We start from the raw sequence: 23,319 nt of genomic DNA on the forward strand, positions 1-23,319 counted from the left end.
TTGGCTCCTGAGTCACCATCCAACCAATCTTGTCCTCAGCAGGCAAACAAGCACATATTTTACAGTCAGTGAAATATTTTTCTTTCAAAAAGGTTACAGAAAACATTTTCTGGACATTTATTCTTTTTATTTCCTTAGTAATAGAAGAGAAGCAATGATTCATATGACTTCTCTATTTCAGTTGTTTCAAAAAAACTGTTAACAAGGCTTCGTATTTTAAACGGAAATTTGATCTTTACAGTTTTCCACTAAATGAGACATAAAGGTATTATATGTTAGGTGTTGAAAATAATGAAAGCTATCAGAAGAAGCACAGTTTAAAAGCCTGTCTGTAGAGACTTTATGAAGGAGAGAAACCTAGTGATACATTTGTGTAAAATAATGAACAGTGCAGAACAGGCCAGGCAAGCGTTCCCATTTCTTCTTTATTGCTGATAAAGGAAAGGGGAGAGCTTTTGAAATTGGAAATTCTAATTTTGTTCAGATTTGGAAAGTGAAATGGAAACATAACCATTCAAAGCTCAGAGGAAGAAATCCCTCCAGCTTTACTGCCAGTTGATCACAGAGCAGTATAGGATATCTGCAAGTATCCAAAACCCACTAAAGCTTCCCATGGATAATGCACCCATCTAAAAAACTGTGTCAAGATAATAAAACACAGGAGCTGAACAACTTCCTATCTAAAGAATAAATTCATCACTGTCTAAAAGACCAGGACAAGTTCCCCAAGGCCCTGTGTCACCCTAAGAGTATATTAGAGAGGACTGAATACAGAGCTGGTGGCTGTTGAAGGCAAAGTCTTGATGAAGTCTGACTCTTCATAGGATCCAGAATATATTTTTTTTAAGTAAACATTTCAGTCCTACTCATTTCTTTCCTCAGGAACATCAGGAATAATGTGTCATTATCCCTGATTAAGCTGGAGCTCTCCCCAGTGAACCAGAAAAATGGTCTTGCCTCAAGAAACAGATTCTGAGTTTTCTCCCACAGTTTATAAGTTGTGTTCTCTATTTACTCCCACAAACCCCTGTGGAGCCCTGAGCGTGGTCTGTCTTGTGGCACACTCATGACATCTTCCTGAAATGAATCAGGATAAATCCCTCCTTCCTTTTATGAGCATGTTGAAGCTTTTGATCCATGTTGGGTGTTTTTCACTGTTCCCAATGCAGTGTGTTTGCTCAGGTCCCTTTACAATTTGTGAAGTACAGAAATGCGTTTCACTGAATGGGAAATCCATTCATTAATAAGGAGCTGCCCCTTATGAAGGCATCCCCAGGTGGAATTAGAGTGTTCTTTGTGCTGAGCCTGTTCTCTTTGACAGGCCTGACTTGGTCTATGTGGTTTGTGAAGGAGAAGCTGCCCAAAGCTCTGGCACTTGAGGGTGCAGCTCTGACCTGAGACTTTGCCAGCAGCAGCAGTGAAGCCTCCTCAACAACATTCCCTGTGATGGGAGGCAGGAAAATCTGCTTCTCACTCCCCACCTGAATGATTAAAAAACTGAGCTATAAAGAGATTAAAAAGAATACCTGAAGATGGAGATCTCCCAAACCCAGTAGAGTCACTTACTGTTCAGCATCCCTGAAAATTCATTACAGTCAGGCATAATTTTTGGGGTGCCCTAAAATACTCTCAGCCCAAGAGCAGGAAACTGGATTGAGATAAATGTCTGTTCCTGTCACTGTGAAACTCCATCTTCCAGCACAGCTGTCACCGAAACAGCAGGACTGCAGGGTGACCCCACACCATAACTTAATTTTTTCTCAGGAATGTAGAGCCAACAAGGAAAGGGAATATTCAGATCATTTTCCTGACACAATTTGAAGTCTCTGCCCTACAGGCCCACACATCACACACACAGCTGTGCCTTCCCTGGAACAGGCAGGGATTTGGTCACTGTGCAGCTGCAGCAGCAGGGACCCAGGGAGAACAGGATAAGGTTCCTCAGGAAGGCTGAGCCTTCACCATCTCCCAGCAGTGCTGGTCCCCACCCCTGCCCAATAAAAGCTTCCTCAAAAGGCTGACAGAAGGTATGGACACAATTTCACTGTGGCAGCAAAGGGCAGCACAGTGCCAGGGGTGAAGGCAAGAGCCAACAGCTTCTCTCCTGCACAGCACAGCTGGTTGTCACAATAATGGAAGAGCTTGACTGGGTAGGGACAGCAGAGTCCTCTCAAAGCTGATCTCAGAATGCAAAATGAACAGGATCCCAGGACCTGGGATCCATGATAAATTCCACTGATTTCTGGTCCCAGAGCAGTGAGACTGTTTTTTCAATCTTGCCTCCAACAAGATAATTAAATACATATTTTTTTAGAGAGAGCCACCAGAGCAAGCCACTCCTTGCACTTACATCTTCCCCTGGAGATGCAATGAGCAACAGGAGAGATGTGAATCATTTAGTGCTACATTGGAAAGAGCTCATTTACCACTAGAACTTCTCTGGGATATACAGATCACATCTGAATTCCTCCAGAGTCTTGCTCATTCTCCTGCTCTGCCATGTTTGTGAAAACAAGAAGTCTCAGGTGTGCTGTCCAGTGTCATGTCTGAGGTATGTCTGGGATGCTGAGTGCTGCACCAGGGCTGTACAGCCAGAGCACAGCTAGGAGAGAAATGCTCCTCCAGTGGAAGCTGCTGGCTGACACCACACTCCTGCCCTGGGACAGGTACCACTCCAGTGCCACTCCAGCAAGGAGGCATTTTGCTTGAAAACAATAACCAGCTCCAGCTGTCAAGTATAAAAGGTGCAATCCTGGCCTCAGATATTCATCTGGTTTCAAACAGAGCAAACTGAGTGGACAATCAAGTACTCACACAGTGACATTCACAACAATTGCATCTCCTGGTGTTTTGAGCAGGGTAATGCCATTACTCAGCACAATGCTGTAATCTTGGCTCCACTCTTTCCAATGAAGGAGAGAACATCAAAGCTTTAACATCTGCACCTCCTGCCTGGTATCTGTCTCCTGTCTCTCTCCTCTCCCCTCCTGTTCCCTAGTCCATTTTAGCTGAAATCCTTGCCTTATCGCATCCAGCAGTTGTCTGATCAGTGCAGGAATTAAAAGAACTTGGAGCTGCATCTTGGCTTGCATGACAGCATTTCTAAATGTCTGCAAGTCTCTGGCAAGCAGAACTTGATGCCAGGGTCTCTTTTCATGTAATGCCTTGGGGTGACTTGGCATATTCATCACCCTGGAGGGTCCCTGAAAAGACATTCAGTAGATCAGTTTGCACAGAGAGACACAGGCAAGCTGCCTCCAGCCTTCAGAGATCCACTGTCTCAGAGAGGTTTTGTGGACTATGAGGTAGGATGATAGCCAGGAATGAAGTCCCATACTCCATGCTTCCTTCCAACAAGCACTGACTCTGATAATATACTGCAGGAAAGTCCCAGCAAAATAATTTCCTTGTCACACTGTGGGGCTGCACCCGTTTATTAATGCCCAAAGGCATCTATCTCATATTTATTGGCACAATGACCTGAGAATAGAAGGAATGAGCTCTATATAGCATTGTAGTAACCATGAAACTCAAGAAATCCTAGATGTTATAAAAGGGCTATAGACATCCAAGAGAGTTTATTAACCAGCAAATTGAGCTACCCCAATGCCTACAGTACAACAGAGATAGGGATTTTATAATCAAATAGACTGATAAGAGTGCATGCCCTTGTAACTCTGGATTGAAAACATCAAATCTGCACTGCATTACAGTCACTGCAACAACAATGTTATATTAAATTCTGTTTAAGAACTTCATTTGTGACTTGCTTTCATAGATCATCAGTTATCTGAATGCAGAACTGAAGAATTTTTGCCACAGGAGTGGTTTTTTAAGTGGACTCAGGGAAAGGTGTGCATGCAAGGGAGTTTATTAATTTATTTCTCCTAAGATGGTGCAGGGTACCAGAAATATCAGAATACATGGAAGTGTGACCAGACCTGATGAGAGCATTGTAACAAAGGAGAAATATGTGCTGAGATTCAGAAAGCAGCTGCTCATCATCTTTGGAATGGCCCCATAAGGATCCAAGGGGAATCCATAACTTGAAACAGAACTTGAAGAGACAAAACAGTAATGAGTGCGCTGGAGGACACAAAGAGTTTGTGTCCCAGCTCTTCCATTTGTCAGGACACCCCTGGAGCTGCTGCCATGACCATTAGTGATTGGTAATGAGAAGTCTCAACAAGAGAAAAAAAAAGCTACTGAAAAATTCCAGGCACTGTCACCACTAAAAACCCTCCCACACCTTGATTCACAAATCACTACTTTTTTGAGTGTCTGGAATAAATATTTACCCCTGAGAATTGAAAATTTGCTTTTCTCTGAGTATTTAGCAGCACTTTCCAATAAGATCTGCCTCCTAGATTCCCAGCTGATGGCAACACAATCGTTGTAAGATGTGTTCAATGTCAATGCCTTTTGCTGCAGCAGCACAGATGACAGGATTTACAAGCCTCTGGGTGCTGCACTTGTCCTGCCTCATAGAAGAGGAAAGCAAAGCTCAGCAGTTTAAGATCAATTCATCAGGGATTTAACAAAACTGGAAGAGAGAACTAGCTGAAAAAATTATACTTTCTATCCAGAAGGAAATATAATGTAAGTCCTGTTCTTCAAGGGAAGGTGGAAGAAGTAGCAATCAAAGATTGCCTGAACTTAATTAATTAAAGGAGCTACACAGGACAGTGAGAAGTGACTGCTGCACTCACAACAGGCATGAGGAGTGCAGAAAGGTGAAGGCAGCACAAGAAATAGTCCTGAGGTTGACTCAGAGACAATTTGTGATTTTCCTGAGGAAAAACACGTTTGGACATGATCACTGTGGCCTCCTGTCACTTGTGTCCCTCTGTCCTAGAGAACCATGGTTATGCCACACACATGAGGCAACACCCACAAAGGGAAAAGTGAAAAACTCAGCATGACTGGTGCAACTTGTGGGGAAACTTTTGCCTTATAATTGTTTTCACCTGTGAGGGCTTGAACAATGCAGCAAATGCTGCTGCTTTTACTGGTGTAGAAACAGCCGTGGATGAGTCAGAACATGGAAATAGCTCAGCTGACAGGGAAACAAAGGGCCTGGGCTCCTGCCATGGCGTAGAGGCAGTCACTGTTTGGAGAGGAGTAGTTCCCAATTGTGCATTCCAGCATACAGAACAATTGCTCAGAGAACCCAACATTTCTGCAGGACCTTGTTACCTCCTTCAGCCCTTTTGTTCTCTGCAAAACTTCCTTCCAGAGACACTTTAACCCAAACTGGCACCTTCCTTTCCCTTTTTCAAAGTGCTTGCAGGGCTTTTTCCCCACTCAGCTCAAACTCCTTATCAGCTCATTTTTCTTCTGCTTTTCTATCCAGTACACACTGGGAACGACAAACTTGAATATTACTTTGCACTCTGGACAGGACTTGATGATGGATTTCTTGAACTACTTGGCACATCCCCATGCCAAATGCAGGACAAGAAGTGTGAGTGGTTGCAGTTGGAAGGGATCCCAAACCTCCTCTCAGAGGCTGGTGGTTTCTCACACAGCACTTCCACACAGATGCTGCACACCTTGACCTGAGAGGCTTGGAAAGCAAAGGCCTTCTCCATATCAAGCCCAAATGTTGCCATGCACATAACCTTGTGATCTTTCCTCTGTTCTTGGTTGAAAGGGTGAAGCATTTGCTGCCCACATATCTCACCCACGACAGGCAGCACTCTCCCAAGTGCCACATTCCCCCCACCATGTATGGACACAGCTGCTCCCTGTCACCACAGGAGCTCCCAGTCCACTGCAAATTGCTTCCAAGTGGTGATGGGGCTTCACTTCCAGATGTTATTTTGGTCACTGCAGCACAGCACCGCTCTGAGGGCACTGGGCTTCTGCTGCTCTTCACTCCAGCCACACAGATTTCTGTCCCTGAGCCTCCTCTTGCTCTGTGCTCCCTGTGGTGGTGGGACCACACTGGGGGGCAGTGGGGAACTGTGAGCCTCATCTGATCACACCTGTACCAAGCACTGTAGGCACACTGTCCCTTCTGGTAGTACTGAAGATGGTGGAGGATTTACTTGTAGGCAAATCATGTGAGAACACACACTTGTTCACCTCCCAACACACTCTCTGCACATGGTACCTGCGCATCACCTGCTCTGTGCTCATTGTGGCAGCACACTGCCTGGCCCCTGCCCCCTGACTTGTGGCTGTTGAGCACAGAGAGTCCAGAGGACAATGGCAAGAACAACCAGAGGTACAGCAAATGAGCCCTGCAAGGAGGTACAGAAAAAAAAATTACTTGATTTAGTCTGGAGGAAGTGGAAGAGATGCAAGATGATACCCTTCAAACAGGTGAAAGTGCTGTATAGAAGGTAATAAACTATCATCTGTGTCTGCCAGGGGACAAGAAATGATAGGTTGCAGAAAGGGAGATTTATTGGTTACAGTTAGGAAGGGCTCACATTAGTCTGTGTGGGGAGCAGGTGAAACACCATCACAGGAGCCTTGGAAGAGGTGAGACACCCTGTGACCAGAAATGGTTTAGCCAAAGAAGTTCCATCTCCTTCACATTTATTTCCTATGATCTTTTGTTATACTATGCACATGATGAAAATGCCCCAGAACCTCTCCCCACTCTCTGGGAGACCTGAGCAGTGCTTTAATATCTGTGCCTCAGAGAGAGGCTCTTGCCAGGCTGTTCCAGCTGCTTGGGCTGCACTGAGATCAGCTCCTGTCCTTTTAATGACGTAATTAGAATAAACCAGGATTCCAAATGAACTACTGAGTATTAACAACCCAACTGTCATTGATTTTACATGAAGCCAACTGGAATTTCACAGGACAGACTGCAGTGCCAGGCAGACCTTACAAGGACTGCAATAAGACATCTTTGCCCCTGTAGCAATCTCTTTCCTTGAAGCAACAGACCATTTCAATCAGTTCTTGCCATGGTAGCTTTGTTATCTGACTTTTACTTAATTGGTTACTGCAGGGTTGTCTTGGAGACTTAAGATCTGCTCTTTGAAACCACTGGATTCTTATATGCAACCTAGCAAGAGAAATAGGATTTCACACAGCAAAGTTGTCAGTAACAAAGCTGGACCAAAAATGCTGAACCATTGCATAAATGCATTATCTGGTGTCCAGCAACACAGCAGTCTGCTGAGCTCAACCTTGGAGATTGGCTCCCAGCAACTGAAGCCCTAAATTATTATTTTAATAATCATGTCTGAACTCTTGTCTGAAGTCAACTGCCACTACAGAAGGCAAGTCCAACTTTACCCTGGCCTTGTTGCCTGGCTTTGCTATCCCTGTGTGTGCACTCACCAGCCCTCAGGTTTGGTTGCCCCCTCCCCAGTTTTCACATCCAGATCTCTTGCTGATTCCTCTTTTGAAGGATTTTGTTTCTGGCGCTCCAGTCTTGGCTGACAGGAGTGCAGCCATGGTGTGTGCTGATTGCAGCTGGCAGGTGGATTAGAGCCCATTCAGATGGCTGTGAAATGCCTCTGCGAGACAGAAATGGCAGAACAATGGATTATTTCACCATGAAGAGCCCAGAAACTGATGCAGACAGTCACGTGGAGGAGACAAGCTGAGGAGCATGAAGACATAAAGCAATTTTTGCTTCCAGAAGCCCCACGAGATCTTTCCAGCTCAAAGTTTTGGAGATCTGCTGCCAGCTCCCTTCCTCCTCACCTAAGCTGGTTGATTTCTCTGAGGTACAGGATGTTCTCAATTTTTTCCAAAATATGTGGGAGCTACAGTTGCCAAGTAACAAGACCTCATCATTCTTTTCCCGAAATGCATAATTCCTCATTTCTCGGTTTCATGGAATGGACAGATGAAGCTGTGATCAATGACACTTGTTCGCTATCAGGATCATTTAGACTCCAATCTTGCCCCTGGATAGATCTTTTGGATAGATAGTTCAGGGTGAGGAAGGGATCTGACTGCCCTTTTGTCTCTCATCTTCAAAAACAAAACTGAGGATGCATTTCACGATTCACTGAACCGACTCAGTGACCAGTGTAATGAGATTTCATTAAGAATTAAGAATACAGCAACACTGCAGCTAGGGAGAGGCAGCCTAACATATTTTTTAAGAGATGTCCTTCCTCCTCACCTACTGAAAAGCACTCATATGATCAATCCCAAGCAAGGTCAGAACAAAACTGATGAATCCCATTCCTTCACAGGAACTGGAAGCAAAATTCAGCTCATTGTAGTATTTGTGGAACTAAAGGAGATCCGCAGAAGGACAAACAAGATGATGAGAGATGAAGAAACTGGCTTAGGAGATGTGAATTGAACCAGGAGAGAAGAATGCTGAAAAATGAGGACAGCAGCAAGATTTGTAAAAGGAAGAAGGCCCTAGGTTCGGCTGGTTTTGGAGATGAAGCTCTGGATCAGCTGCTGTTCAGGAAGCCCTGGAACCAGCAGGCATTTGCTGAATCTAATAGGGGCTTGGTTTTAACAGATAAAAAGAAGTGCTTTTTCACATTGTGCAAGTGAGCTTCTGGAACTGGCTGCCCTGGGAAGCAGACAGAATTGTCAGAGTCAGGCAGCAATTAGACAAAATCACAAGCAAAAAGCCTAGACATGGTCACTAAATGCCCTAGGCAGGGATGCCCACTTTAACATAGCTGATACAACAATTGTGGCTGTTGTTAGAGGAATGAGGGGAATGGACCACTAAAGTGGCCAAGCATGTGTGCTTTCCCTAAATAGCATCTTTTATTGCCTCAATCTGCAACAGAGTACTGGACATGATGGATCCAGGTTTGCTGTTATTTCTTACTTGTCTCTAATTTGATAGAGGCTCTGTTCTTCCTGCACCATGGCAGAGTTCATTCCCCTTTGATCCTGCTCCCAATAAAGCCAACAATCTACTCCAGCTTACATAAGGAACCTTTCAACCTCCAGATTTCATCCAAGGGTTCATCTTCTCCTGAATATCTTGAAATCTAATTTTCTTCTTCTTTCCACACACCAGCAAGAAGCACCATGTGGCTGAGCTGCCTGTGAATCTTGAAGATGAGCAGTGTCTGAAAGTTTGTGACACATTAGCAGAGCGACACGGTGACAACTCCATGTCTGTGCACGTCAATAAGCTAGTTATAAACAAGAGGGTTTCTCCTCTAATGTTCCCAGTCCTTGCTACCACACTGGAGAGGACTGGACTAATGAAGATTTCCTCCTGTGAGCTCCATGAGGCATGTGCACTATTCCTTCTGAACTCATTACAGCAAACAGAACATACAGCAGAAAAAGCTTTTTTTTTTTTTGCTGGCTATAAATCATGAGTGACACTAAAGTATTGCTATTAGCAGGAGAAAAATGCTTTCCTCCCCCAACCTCATCCAGCCCTGTGTATGTACAACACTATGGCAAAGGGTGATGGGGTGTCTGGATGGAAAATTAAATAGAGGTTGTGTTGTCTGAAGATAAATTGGTACCTCCCTTGACGTGAGTGACTTTGTCTTTTTCTGATTTGTCTTTTAACTTAAAAAACACTGAGACTAGAGATAAGGATGAGCTTTAAAACCCTAGCCTTTGTCCCCTCCCAGGCTCTCCTGAACAAGTCCTGTCTCTGAAATGAGCTCAAAATGAAGATAAATGTTCTGGCAGTAATATGCAATATTATTTTTGGCATTTGAAGAATCCCAAGCTAGATAAGGGAAAACTGAAAGGAAAACAAAGCTCTGTTTTTTTCAAATGCAAGCGACCAAATTCAGCTTGCCCACATGAACCCAGAATCCTTTATTTTTCTTTCCAGATTATTGCAGTAATTCCTGATTTTCACCAGAGTAGCTGATTATGGGGCCTTATTTAAAACCCAGCATATTCAGAGACCCTGGTGGAATCACACAATAACACATCTGAAAGACAAAGGCATGAGAAGGCAGTGCCAACTCCCAGCTCCTGCCCAAAGGCTAATTTGGTTTTGGACTGTGTTAGCTGTAACAATGATAAGATTAACACCTGATATCAAGGGAAAGGATGAACTGTCTGAGACCTCCTTCAGCAGCACAGAACTCACTCCAGCTCCTCTGGTACATTAGCATATGTTAGAGGAATGGCCTCTTTCCTGGACTAGTGTGTATTTCCCTATAGAGCCTTTGTGCAAAGCTCAGAGCAGTGTTTCTGCTGATACAGTTGTGGGTGTGTTGAATAAAACATGTGCCATTTGACATTGTTTGCTTGGGCTTCCATGGAGAATGGGAGAGGGCACCTGTTACTGTAAGGCAGAGAGCCATGAGAGGCTGAATCTGGCCTTTCCAGGAGCAGGATGAAGCCCAGGCAAGTGCAGGAGCATGTCATGTTTTTGATTCTGAGAGAGCCCTGACCAAAGGACACAGCTGACCCTGCATTGATTGAAGTGCCAGCCGAATATGTTACCTTAACACAAGGAAAAGTAAAAAGTGAAAAGCCAACAATACAAACCTTTGCTCTCTGTACGTGCATTGCCTCATTACAGACGTGTATGCTTTGGAAATTAAATGGGAAGGGATTTTCGGAATAAGCCAAGTGTTTTAGAGGCAAAATTTCTAGTGCTTAGAAAGGCTCCTGTGTCCAAAGGACAGCCTGTGCTCTGCAAATTTCAATGTGCTTTGTCAAGACTGGAAGTTTGATAAGAGACTCTGGTTCTCAAGAGCTCTTAGGGCATCCTGTTCTAAGGAACAACAGCTATTGATGCTGCTGGTTTTAAACTAAGAAGTTGTCACATCTCAGCTGTTCTTGGATTTGACTGGCATGTGAGGAATGGTGGCATGGAATAGCTAGAGGCATTGCCGCCTGTTGTGTCTACTCAAAGTTAATAATTTTCTAGGCAATTAAGAACTGTGCAGTGGTGCATTTTATAATACAAGATTTGTATGATGTGACCAGAAGGAGCATCCTAGCATAAGAAATAGGATGCTTCTAAAGGAATTCAGAATCTCACTCCTAAAAGCTGTGAAATATTCTCAGGTCAGTTCAGAGAAGCAGCATATTGAGAAGGATGTCAGCAAGAATCAGGAAGAGCCCTAGGGGAAATTCGTTTGGCCACCAGGTACAACACTGTCTCCTAGATAAGCTTTGATGAAACACTTGTTCATTTCATTTCTGTCACGGTGTTTCCACTCTGTAATGAAATGCCTCATCCCTGGCAGCTGTTGTGCCAGTGACAGGACTCGTTCTGTCCCACGTCAGTGACACCAGGGCCAGCTCTGCAGACAGGAGAGTCCCTGGCCAGGCAGTCACGGATGCGCCTTTGGCAAGGAACAGGCAGTGGCAAGATGACTCCAAGATTATCTGTAAGTACTAAAGGACGTGCCCTTGACACCCCAGAGTAGGGTCATGCCCTGCTCTGAGCCCTAAATAGTTCAAAAGCTGAAAGAGCTGCCAGTCTTTGGTTTCACTAAGCTGATCATGGCAGTAAGGCCATCTTTAGCAGGGTATTAATATTTGGGGAACCTTCATCTCCAAGAGATTTCTGTTTCATGGAAACAAACTAATTCTTGTCTTCTATGCAGTCACAATATTCAAAACGTACTCTTTATCTACTCTGACACCCTTTGTTAAGCAGCTTTGCTTCCTTGCTCGCGCCTTCTCTTTTTCAGTTTGGTACTGGACACTAAGGATCCTTTCCCTCAATAGAGGCATCACAGTTTTCCACAGGAATACACATAGTATGCACCACTAAGAGCTGGTTTCCTTGCCAGCAGTGGGTGTGCAAGGTTGTAACTTTTTCCAATGGCAAGGAAAAAACAGCAAGCTCACTGGCACAAATCTATCAGTGAAGCTGCACAAGTGTATTAAGCAGAGCTTTCTGTTTAAGAGCTTTGCTGTTACCTTTCAAGTAAATAGTTTCTCCTTCTCAGTTTGCTCCAGCATAAAAATGCCTCTGTCCTGTCCATGCCACCGCCAGTATTTCTTCTTTAAGAATTTGGATCTATTTATTTATTTATCCATATTTAGTTTAAAAGTCTGGGCTCAAAATTAAACAGTCATTCATAATGTCATTATCTGCCTTGCTCTGCAGTTAGATACTGTGTGTGGTGTCATAGGACAAAACCTTTGGCAAGGCCTCTAGAAGAGCAATTTAGCTCCTCATCCATCTTGCCTGGCAGCATGATTGGCTTCCAAGCTTGCACTGCTAAATTTGTTATTTTACTCTGACTTATATTATTGAGTGTTAAATCACTTTCTGAAGTGTTTATTGGTAATAGTTGAATTCTTTCCACCCATTTGAACTACATTTAAAACATAAACATTTCCTTGCATCTTGGAGCTTGATGGAAAGGTGGGGAGAGTTCCTCAGGAGGATGGGCAGTAGAAATTACCAGCTCATTAAGTAGGGACAGAATTTACCAGTGCTGTGGAGGAAAATATCCTCCCCTTTCCATCAGGATGGAACAGGAAACTCCCACTGCCACTCCACAGCACTCACATGAGGAAGGCTAACTTGTGTCTTGGTTCTCCCATCATGTCTTGGCCTGTCAGGAAGCAGATGAGCTGTTAACTGGAACACCAGTGAGTTCCTGACAGGATCCTTGTAGATCCTGAATCTCCCTGGGCAGAAGGCCAGGCTGTGACCTGCAGGGCCAGGTGCTGAGAGGTTATTAGGCACCAACATGCCCAAGCTTTCAAGTGTGATGCTTCCAAGTGTCAAGTGTGGTCTGCAGCCCCTCCCTGGCACTGAGGTCTCTTGGGAAGGAACCAGAAACAACTTTCTTATACCTATTTAGGAAAATGGAGCAGAGAGCAGAAATAAACAAAGAGCTTAAAACCTACTGTGGCAGTTAGAAGCTGAGCTGGAGAACAAAGGCCAGAGGCAGGTCAAGCTAGAGAGAAGGCAGAATTTCAAATAATCCCTTTGGCAATTGATCTCTTGAGGACCCAGATGTAACAGCCCAGCAGCCTGATCCAGCCTGGTGTACTCAGTATTGCAGGTCCTCTTACCTCTTGCCCTTGCTTCAGTGAAGACCTACAAATCAAAATTTTGCTTTTAATTTTATTTTTCATGAGGAGATCTGTTGAGTCTCTTTCCTGCATCTAGGAGTTGCTTTCCAATCTGATGAGCACTGACTTTTAGAGATGACACCAAGATCACAGTAGCAATCAAGACTCCTTTGATGGCAGAGCTAAAAATACACTCCCCAGCTGACAGAAGCCTTCAGGAGGAGAACATAGAGTTTGGTTTGAAAGAGCACATCTTCCTTAGTCTCCATGTCTTCTGCCAGAGGACACCAAATCTGTGAAAACCATGCAAGCAGGTTACATCTGAAAGGAAGCACCCATATACAGACCTACACTACCTTCAGCCTCAGCAAGGGGAAAGCTTTAAACCCTCTGAGTGCATTGGAGAATGGTTTCATTGGCAGTTTTTTGTCTCTCTGGTTATGTTGTCAAGTTATTGCATGGCAGGGGCCACATCTTTAGCTGCTTGCCCTTGACAATCCCTTAGGAAAGGGAAGATCTGGGACAGCTGATGGACAGGACTGAAACTGAACCTGCTTCCCCTCCTGCTCTCCTCCCTGCTAATCCCAGCGTGCTGGCACACAGGCCCTGGCTAATGAGGCATTCCCAAAGCCCTGCTCCTGCACTTGGAGAGGAGACTGTGGTAAGTAGTGCCACTGCCACCTCCTGGGCTTTGGGAGCACTTGAGCACGTCCCGTGGGTTGCAAATGCAGATTTACGCAAATGTTGGGCAAGAGAACATGGATTGCCCAGCTTCAATCTGTGCCTCTCTCTCCCCAGGTCAGAGGAGTGATGGCACTAACAAGCAGGTGCTTGCAGAACAGAGTGCAGGTCTCCCTCCCCTTGGAGGCATTAGCTAAGATGGATCATTAAGGCTTTTGGGTAGGAGACGTACAGATGAACAATCACACACAATATCAGCTCCACATTTGTAATGTGTAATGTGTCAGGGGGTAAAAGGTTGAGCAACCCACTTTGGCAAATGGAAATAGCAAGAAGGGTGTATTTTTCTGGCTAAATAAAAGCCTTCTCTGTGTGTTATTTTTTCTTGTGTCTCCATGCATAACTTGAACGCGGCGAAAGGAAAAATTAATTTATTTGCTCAGACAAAAATACACCAGATTTATTGTTTTGAGAGATACAGGGGGTATTTCGTATTTCTACATGGCTGCTGTGGCTATAATTGGCAGCACAATGTTCTGTCAAAAAAAAGGCTTTCACCCAAGAATGTCTCTGGGCCCAGCCAGCCTCAATCCTGGAGGTGATGTCCCATCCCTAAACCTCTGTGGGCAGTGCTCCATTGCCAGCAGTCTGTTTGATGCTCCCATTTAGGGTGTTGGCCCTGAAGATGTAAGACCTCCCCCTAACTGAGCCTTCAGTGTGGATGCTCTCGGGCTTGTTCTGGCAACGGAAGAACATAAGGAACCCATTCCTGTAGTTCTTGTTCATCCATCCATAGAGCAGGGGGTTGACAAATGTAGAGCACATGGCCCCAACGTGGAAGACAGTGTACAGGAGTTTGTACTCGTGGAAGATAAGAACCAGATCAAGATCAATGGCAAGCTGAAATATGTGGAAGGGAAGCCAGCAGACTGCAAACACCACAACCACCATCACGAGCATTTTGGTCGTCTTCCTCCTCCGGCACTGGTTTTCATTCCTAGAAGTGGGACTGACATGGTTTTTCAGCTTGAACCAGATCCTGGTGTAGGCATAACAAATAATGGCAAGAGGAAGAACATACTGCAGGAGGAGCATGGACAGACTGTAGATGGTGGCATCTCTGTTGTTAGCAGAGGGCCATTTTTCCGAGCACACAGCCATTTTGAGGTTAATGGACGGGATTTCCTCGTACCGGTACTCCCTGAAGATGGCCAAGGGCCCTGCTAGGACAGCTGCTGCCAGCCACATGACAGCTATGATGGTGAAGCTGAGCCTCTTGGAAATCCTGCTGTCCAGGTGGAAAACAATGCAGCGGTACCTGTCCAGGGCAATGACAGTCAGGGTGAGAGTGGACACGTGGACACTCAGAGCTTGAGCATAAGGAACCAGGTGACAAAGGACAGCTCCAAACTTCCACTCGTCCAGCAGGGTGTACACCAGGGTGAAGGGCAAACAGAGTGTGTCCACCATCAGGTCTGCCAGGGCCAGATTAGCTATGAAGAAGTTGGTGACAGTCCTCATGGTCTTGTACTTCACTATGATGTAGATGACCAGGGAGTTGCCTATGAAGCCCAGCAGAATGATGAGGGAGTAGGCAGCAATCAGGATGACCTGGACCCCCAGGATCTTGGTGCTGTCCATCATGACACTGCGGGACCCAGAGAGAGCCTGGGTGGGAGTGACAAAGTCCTTGGCAGGCCAGCCCCGTGACAGCTTCTCATCTAATGCTGTCTTCTCCATGGTGAATGAGCTGTTGGCTTCCTCCAATGGGCCCATGCCTGGCCTGAGACTTTCCATAAGGAGGAGAAGGGGGTCTGGAACACAGACATAGCAGAAGTGAGAGCACAAGTTGCACTCATCTTGGATGAGATTTACTCACCTACAAAAATTCCCTAACACCTTAAGAACGAGTAAAGGAAAGAAACACAGCACTCTCAAAGTCAAGGTGTTCTCCTCCACCTCCCTGTGACAATTTATTGATTTCCAGATTACACACTAGGTTTTTTTTCTGTTTCTTATTTCTCACCTCTCCAGGTGAAAATATCTGTCTCCCTTGCCTCTGCATAAGTCTCTGCCACTGCTCCTGCTAGTGATGGTACCACCCAATCCACTCAGTACTGTCTGCTCTCCCTCCCAGTAATGGGTAGCACAGCTAATGCCATCTCATGAGCCTCTCTCTGTGATCAAATGTGTCTCACAGCCATTCCCTGGCCCTCATTATCAGGCTCTCAAGGCCCTGTGGAACAACTTGACAAACGAGTTTTCTTCTTCCTTCTCCTGCCAGTCTCAGGGTTCCCAGGCATCAGGCAATCCTGTCTGCCTTGCTGGCTTTGAAGGGCACAGGCACCCAGCCAGGCAGGTGTGTCCCCATCACAGGAGAGGGAAGTGTGACAGCACTCAGAGCACAGTTACAAGTCCTAAGGAAGGAGCTGCCGGATAGACACCCATGAACCTTATGGCAAGGAGACACATCCACCATCCTTTGCTTTCTCCAAGGATTCAGTGAGTGGCTCATATTCCTTTATAGGATTTTTGAGTCTAGATTATGATTGTTATAATGACACAACAAACCATGTATTTAGGATTTGGCCCAATCTGAAGAGGGTCCAGGTGATTATAAATTATGAGTTGAATTATAAATTCTGTATTACTTAGGTGATTATAAATCATAAATTATTTATAAATTCTGCATTTTACTATTTGTAGATTATACTAGGTTGATTCTCCTTGTAGAAATCTTGTGCTGTTTCAATCATAAATTCAGTTGTATGCTAATCATAATACCCTGATAAAAAACAAAGCTTTAACTGTCATCATGATTTAGAGCCATCTCCATTCTGCCCAGGATCCCTAAAAGAACCTCTCTGTCCCTCTCAGTGTTGGTGACACCCAAGCATCCTCTGGCTTAGCAGAGGAGGGAGCTCCTACGGGGACATGCATGTGCAGGGCATAAACCCCTCAAGCTGTGACCAACCTCCCACAGAGCTGCTGCTGAGCATCAGGCAGAGAGAGGCCGAGACCCACAGCCCCAGCAACCCTCAGCCTCCTGCCAGTGGGGCTCAAGGGCCTGTGTGGCAAAACATTGTGTTTTCTCTGAGCTGCAGAGAGGGAAATGCCCTTTCACTAAGGGAGGGAGGCAAAGAGCTTAAATGAAGTGAGAAATAGAGGCAGACTGCTGGGTATCTTCTCAGGATCCTTGAGGAAGGAACTGGGTTTGTCTTGGAAAAGATGTGAGCACTGCTGGGTGCTGGTGGGCTTCCTGCAAGTCCCATGCAAGCCAGCCTGTCCTTGGGAAGGGAGAATGCTTTGCAACTGCATTTCCACCTAAGCTAAAACATCTGCTTGTCCTGTCATCCCTCCTCAGAGCAAGGGTTGTGATTCCCTGCAGGAGCTGCTCCCAGGGATCTGCCTGGCCAGCTGCAAAGCCAGGACCCTGCTGAGGCCCACAGAAGAGCTGCCTGCACTAAAACCACCCCTGTTGGACCCTTTCCCTTTCCCTCTCCGTGCCCAGTGCCTGCCTGACATCTCACTCTGCAGACTGATTTGTGCCAGTGCTTCCTGTAAATGAGGTTGTTGGGCTCAGACACTCTGAGATAGGGGACACCATGTAGCTGCTGCTAGGAGGGTAAGAAGCAGAGGAAAAACCGGGTGGATGTGCTAGGGTCAGGGTTTGTTTGAGGGTGATCTCAGACCTCCACAACACCCCTGCCTTGGAAAGACCAAAGGGAAGCTCAAGTTTCTAAGACAGGAGAGAGGAGCTCAGAGCTGTGCCATACAGTGGTGCAGGGGAAAGCAGAGCAGGGGAACAGGGCCCTGGGAAGGTGGCACAGCCACAGCCCCTTGGCTGACACCCATGCCCTGAGCAAACCCCACTGCCAGGAGAGCAAGTTCTGGGGACACTTTCAGTGACTGCACTTTCCCTGCTTGCCACTTATCTGAGATTTAAACCTTCTGGATTGTCCAGCATTATCACTTGTTATTGCCTTTTCTGTGGCTTGCCTGTTCCATTTATCTTCAGCACCAACTGCTGGCACCAGGCCAGTGGACACTCCCTTCTCTTTTCTCTATCTCATCCACCAACTGGCTGCCAGTTCCTGTGCTCACATCTCAGCCCATTTCCCTCTGGTGGAGACTGGCAGCTGCCCACCATCTGAGAGGAGCCAGGAACATCATGGCTGCTGGAGCTCTTTCACTTCCCAACAAAATGGCCTTAATGGAGTCACTATTTGATTTTGTTTGTTTTGTTTTTTTCTCCAAAGGGGAACTATTACAAATCAATTAAGACATTTTAATTAAGAGACAAAATTATTATAATAAATGTTCCCACTCCAGGGGCTGCCTGGAGGTCGCTGGGATGCTGCTAGGAGTGGACTGAGGTCTGTTCCAGCAAGTAATGGGAGTACTGGCATATGTGTAGGCTGCTGTCAGGCCCCATGCCTAACAGGCCTGCCAGACTAGATGAAAAATCCTTGGAGCTGAGAGCAAACTGTTTTTGGGACAAGACAGAAGCAGGAGAGACCAGGAGGAGGCAGAAGCACTATCCAGGTCCCTTCCTCTGTGCTGAGTTGTCATGAAAGGATGCAGAAACAGAGTGCTGCCTGTTTCAAGATAGCCCTTAAGGGAGGACAGCACAATAAATGGGGATATGGAGGTTAACCAGCCTGCCAGACACAACACAGCACATCCATGAGGGCTTGGGCAGAGCCCAAGGTTTCTAACTCCAGCCTCCTGGATTCACCAGCAGAGAGGACTCTGCATCTCAGCATAAAACCTGAACATTGATCTCAGGAACTGCATGAAAATGCAAAATGTGACTGATGGAGGGGAACGAATTTTATCTTCTCTGTGCAATGGGCAGGTTTCAGGACAAACAGCAGCTCTGGCTGATTTCCTGAAGCCAAAGCACAGACAGAAATTATCCCAGCTCCTTCTGTCTCCAGTGAAGGGATGATTGCCTTGCTATGATACTCCAGCAAAAGAGAAGACCCTCTGAGCAGCCCACCATCTGCTGCAGCTTTGTAAGTTATCTGTCCAACTGAGGGCCACTGCTGCAGAAACCTCATGGCATCAGACACTCACTCCCACCCAGAACTGCTCCTGGGGACCCCAGTGTACAACTGGCACTGGGAAACAAAGTGCAAGGATGAGGAACCACAAAAACACCAGAGAGTTCTTATGGGTCCTCACACTAAGTATTTTCATGTCCCAGCCTAGCTGGAGCCATGGAAGCCTCTGAAGGGGACAGGGCAATGAGGATGCCATAATCACCCAGCTCAGGACAGGATGAAAAAGGAGGTGGTGAGATCTGTTTGGCAGGCATACATGCTTTCTCATGGGAATTTATCCTACAGAAAGCAGGGGGGAGCAGTGCAGGGCCCTCTGCCCTGCGGGATGTGCCATGGGAGCAGAGCAAGGCTGGCTGGGACACAGGGTTCAATGGGTGACACTGAGATAGAGACACACCAGTTGCTGGGGCTGCAGAAAGGAAGAGGCAGCGTGGTGGATGGATCCTGGTTAATCTGGGGAATCTGTTACCTCCTGAAATTATGGAGTCTGGGATAGGTGAGGCAGTGGAGCAGAGGGAAATAACAATTCAATGACAGAACAGAGAAAACACAGTATCCTGCTTTGGGACAGACCAGAAACTCTGTAGGTGGAATGCATCTGCAGCAGGACTATAAGAGGATTTCCCTGTTCCAGGACTAACATGCAATGGGTGCTGAGAAAAAGCAAACACTGATTTTTCCTCCTCCATATCCCCTCTGCATCTCCCTCTCTGAGGACCCTGATCTGTGGCAGAAAGCCGAGTGCCAGCAGGGTGTGCAGCCCCAGCACGGAGGAGATGACAGGTTTGTGCCAAGCCACGAGGAGGCAGACTCAGGAGAGATCAGGATTGCTCAGACAGCCTCACCTGCACCTCTGGAGCTGGATGTGCCCGGGTTCTGCAGCATCCTGGAGCTCTCCTGACTGCTCTCACTCAGCATCCTGCTTCCCACACTCCCTGCTTCTGCTCAGGGATCTTTCAAAACTCTCCTGTCAGTATTTCCTTTGCTTTCTCTATTCCAGCTCTCAGGGCTGTTAGTCCCCAAATCCAGTTTCCCACAGATTCTTGGACCTTTTTTACCTGAACCATCTGGCATGGACAAGACCTGGCCCCCTCTCAGCCCTGCTGCTCAGACGAGTCCCCCTTGACCCACCTGCAAAGGCCAGAGCTTCCTCCTCCTCCTCCAGGAGCCGAGCTGCTCACTGCAGTCACTGCCTCATCGCTGGCCAGGACGGAGCGCTTGGTCCTCTCCGCTCTCTGGAAGTCAACCTGTGGCAAAGGAGTGAAAAGCACTTTTGTGCAAGTGTCCTCGGAGAAGAGAGGAAGTCAGGTGAGGATCTGGGCTGCTGGAGAGTGTTTCATGGCCAGGAGAAGCTCTGGCACCCCTCCCTGAGCAGGCTGAGCCCCTGTGGCAGGGTGACTGACAGCCCTGTCTCACGAAGCTGGATGCTGCCTTGGCTCCTGAATGAGAGAAAGGCAGAGAGCATGTGTTTAACAAACAGCAAGGGAAAGGGGGAGGGAGCCTGCTGCTGCTGTTTATACAGTGTTCAGCCACTGAGGGGCTTCTTGCATCGAGCACAGAGAAGCTTTGCCACCACATCCAGTTTCCTCTCCAGAGAGAAGCGCTGGGAGCTGGAGCTCTGCAGGCTCCCCATCCATACCACGGACCTGGGCAAGTGTTGTCTGCCTTCACCCCACAGCTGCCCCATCTCCTCAAGATTTGAACTCACAGTCATGTCCAGAGGGGGAACTCCCCTGCAGCAAGGGCTCTGCAGGTCCTGCAGCTCAGCAGAGCTTTCACAGGCCTCCCTCCACCCTCCTCTGTCCCAGTGTTTGCACAGGGCTCAGAGCAATCTGCAGCTTTGGGATGGGACTCCTGAGATACACACAGAAGTAATGCTAAAAAGTTTTAGCCACTTTGCAGGGGCTTGGTCTGCTCCAGAGCGAGATTCATTGTGGATGTGGAAACCACATGAGTGATTTTCAATTTTAGGATGCTCAGCACTGTCCACACACCTGAAGTAAGAAAGAGGGAGGGACAGAAAAGCAGCATCCTCGTGTCCAAATCTGCAAAAGGAAAGCACTCTAAAGCAACACAGGGAAGAGATAAGCACAGATAAGCCCCACCTGTTCAAAGATTTTGCCCTCAAGAAGTTGTGTATTCTTAGCACAGGATTTCCAACTCAGGCAATGTGTGAATTTGTAGCTTACCTGGGCTGGGAGATGCTCCCAGAGGCTGAGGGGAAGGACAGCTCTCCTTGGGTTTGAGTACCTCCAGCTGGAATTTTATCAGAGAAGTCTTGCTCTTTACCCCCACAGTGAACTTTGGTCTCCTTTGCTTTGTGAGAACGGAAACAGGGAGGCTTTTCAAGCACCCCTTTGTGCCAAAAATTCACAATACACCAGGAAAAAGAAAACACTTTAATGGCTCAGCAGAAAAAGAGGAATGAGAACATTCCTGACATCACATGGAAAGTGACACTTGAACCCAAGTCTTGGACAAGAGTCCTTATGAGTCCCATCTTCCCCCTCATCTCTCTGTCTCCCCTTCAGAAGGAAAGGACTAGGAATGAAATCCACCAGCTGTGCTAACTGGATTTTTGTGGGAGTTTCATGTCTTCTCCCCCCTCATTTCCCCTAAGGCTGTTGATTTAGCTGCTCAGGAAAACTGGGAGTGGAGGGAAGCAGGACAAGACAGAACTGCTTGGAGAGAGCCATTGCTGTGTCCCAGGGGGTGCAGAGAGGGAAGGAGCAGCAGTGAGTGGAGCATTCTGCTCCCCTGTTCCCAGTGCATGGATACTCCTCCTCTCCAGGGTCCTCAGCAGTGGATGGTTGATTTCAGCTCAAGATTATTTTTTTTTCCCTCCTTTTTCTTCTGTGTGAGATTTTCCTTGCTTGTTCCCCAGATTCCTTTGCCACCACTCCCCTCTTCCCAGGGCTGAAATGAAATGCCTGGGGAGAAGGCAGTGATTGACAGGAGAGAAATTTGTGCAGCCTGAAGCTGTGAACCTTCATCAGGACCATGGGGTGAATTCCTGTCATTTTTGGCACGTGGTCTTTGCTGGATGATAGCAAATGCAAGCTCTTAAAACATGGATGAGTCAGTGCAAGCCCCACATGTCCTGGGGATGTCCTGTCCCACATCTCAGGGGTCCAGGGGAGCACCAAAACCTGCTGTGCTCCCAAGCATCACCTCAGCTCTTCAACCAGACAGAGCAAAAAGGTGCAGCTGAGCCCTCAGCACTCCTGGACTGCCATCCCAAATGGCACCCACCAATCTGGAGTTTGGTCCCACCCCTGGGTGCTGCCCAGCCCTGTCCCTGGGGTCAGGCTCCTCTGACAGTGCCACAGACAGGGCTGCCTGCCAGTCTGCCTAAGCTCACCCACCACAGCAGAATTGCAGCAGCAGGTGCAGCTCAGCCTGGCTCCCTCACAGGGGAGGGACACCTGGGGGCTGCAGTGCCAGACCCTGTCACTCCTGGTGGGTTCAGAGGAGCAGTGGTGGCACAAACTGCAGCACCTGAACACCAAACAACCTCCCCACACAGCTTACAGATCCCAAAGCAGCTGAGGGTCTTCCCAGCCCCAACCAGCAACACTCTGAAGGAGGAGGATGGGGAATACAAAGATGGTGCCTTGCATTGTGCTGGGGTGTGGAAGCTGTGCAGCCCCGAGCAGAGATGCCAGGACCCACTGCATGCTCTGTTGTCACCTCCAGCCTGGGGTATTCTCACACACAGGCTGGATACCCACAAATGCCTGCACGGGTGTCCCAGGAGTCTCATGTCCTTCCAGACACGATGGGATCATTCAAAGATCTTTGCAGCTCAAAAGCCTTTCCCAGTGGTTGGGCTTTTATTAGGCAGTGAGTCTGCTCACCCGTGCTTCTGAGAAATACAACAATGAATTTTGTGCTCCAGGGAGCAAAAATGATGTCAAAAGGCTGAGAAATGGGGCAGAGAAGAGAGCTGTCTTTTGGCCTGTAATCTGCTGTGCCTCTGTGAGCAGGCAGGTTCCCAGTCTGACCACCCTGCAGCTGTAAGCCATCTGCTGTGGCTTCACTTGTGTCAGAAAAGGAAGGTGGATTATCTGTTCACTTGCTGGGAGGAATCTCTAAGAAAACTGTTACCAAGGCTTCCAGATGCTCTGGTTCATCCTGCTTCATCTGGAGCAGCAACAGTGACATACTTAGAAAAGCAGCTTTTCATTTTTTAAACATCTGTTTAATTCCACCTGCATGTAACCAAAACATTTCCACTGCTCCTTCCTGAGGTGTCGTGCCTGTGTTTTCCTGAGCAGCCTCCAAATGCATCAGCAAGTTTTGGTAACACAAAAGCCCCTTTTCCATCTGAACCCCAGAGTTCACGGATGCAGTGGATTTGGGAGTCTGATGCATTTGGGAACTAAAACAGCCACAAAGAGACTCAGGGGTGGGAGGGCGGATGGAAGCTGTCTGTACCTTCTCTGAATTTAAAAACAGATTCTCATTTCATAACAGCTTTTTGTCCCTGTGTGAACATTCCTGGAACTAGTGAAGGAGCAGAGACACCATCAGGGACAAGGTTTGGCTAAAATATCTGAGCTATCTGACACTGATAGTGTCAGGGAGAGGCACTGGAGAAGCAGGAGGAGAGATGAACCTTGGGTTAGCCTGGAACTGGCCTGGGTCTGCCACA

At 47.0% G+C, this 23,319-nt stretch overlaps 1 protein-coding gene and 1 pseudogene across 1 annotated transcript; both read right to left on the reverse strand.

Moving 5' to 3' along the window:
- Positions 1-5,052: 5,052 nt before the first annotated feature.
- LOC102063939 (E3 ubiquitin-protein ligase makorin-2 pseudogene) lies at positions 5,053-6,141 on the reverse strand (annotated as a pseudogene).
- A 7,799-nt stretch (positions 6,142-13,940) lies between these two features.
- LOC102073349 (neuropeptide Y receptor type 2) lies at positions 13,941-20,162 on the reverse strand. The gene is made up of 2 exons (XM_005483655.3): positions 19,797-20,162; positions 13,941-15,413 (listed from the first exon to the last, which is right to left on the reverse strand). Exon 2 carries the CDS (start codon positions 15,394-15,396, stop codon positions 14,212-14,214), a length of 1,185 nt encoding a protein of 394 aa, XP_005483712.2. The 5' UTR covers positions 15,397-15,413; positions 19,797-20,162; the 3' UTR covers positions 13,941-14,211.
- Positions 20,163-23,319: the final 3,157 nt, after the last annotated feature.

Source organism: Zonotrichia albicollis, chromosome 15, assembly GCF_047830755.1.
Source record: "Zonotrichia albicollis isolate bZonAlb1 chromosome 15, bZonAlb1.hap1, whole genome shotgun sequence".
NCBI classification, from domain to species: domain Eukaryota; kingdom Metazoa; phylum Chordata; class Aves; order Passeriformes; family Passerellidae; genus Zonotrichia; species Zonotrichia albicollis.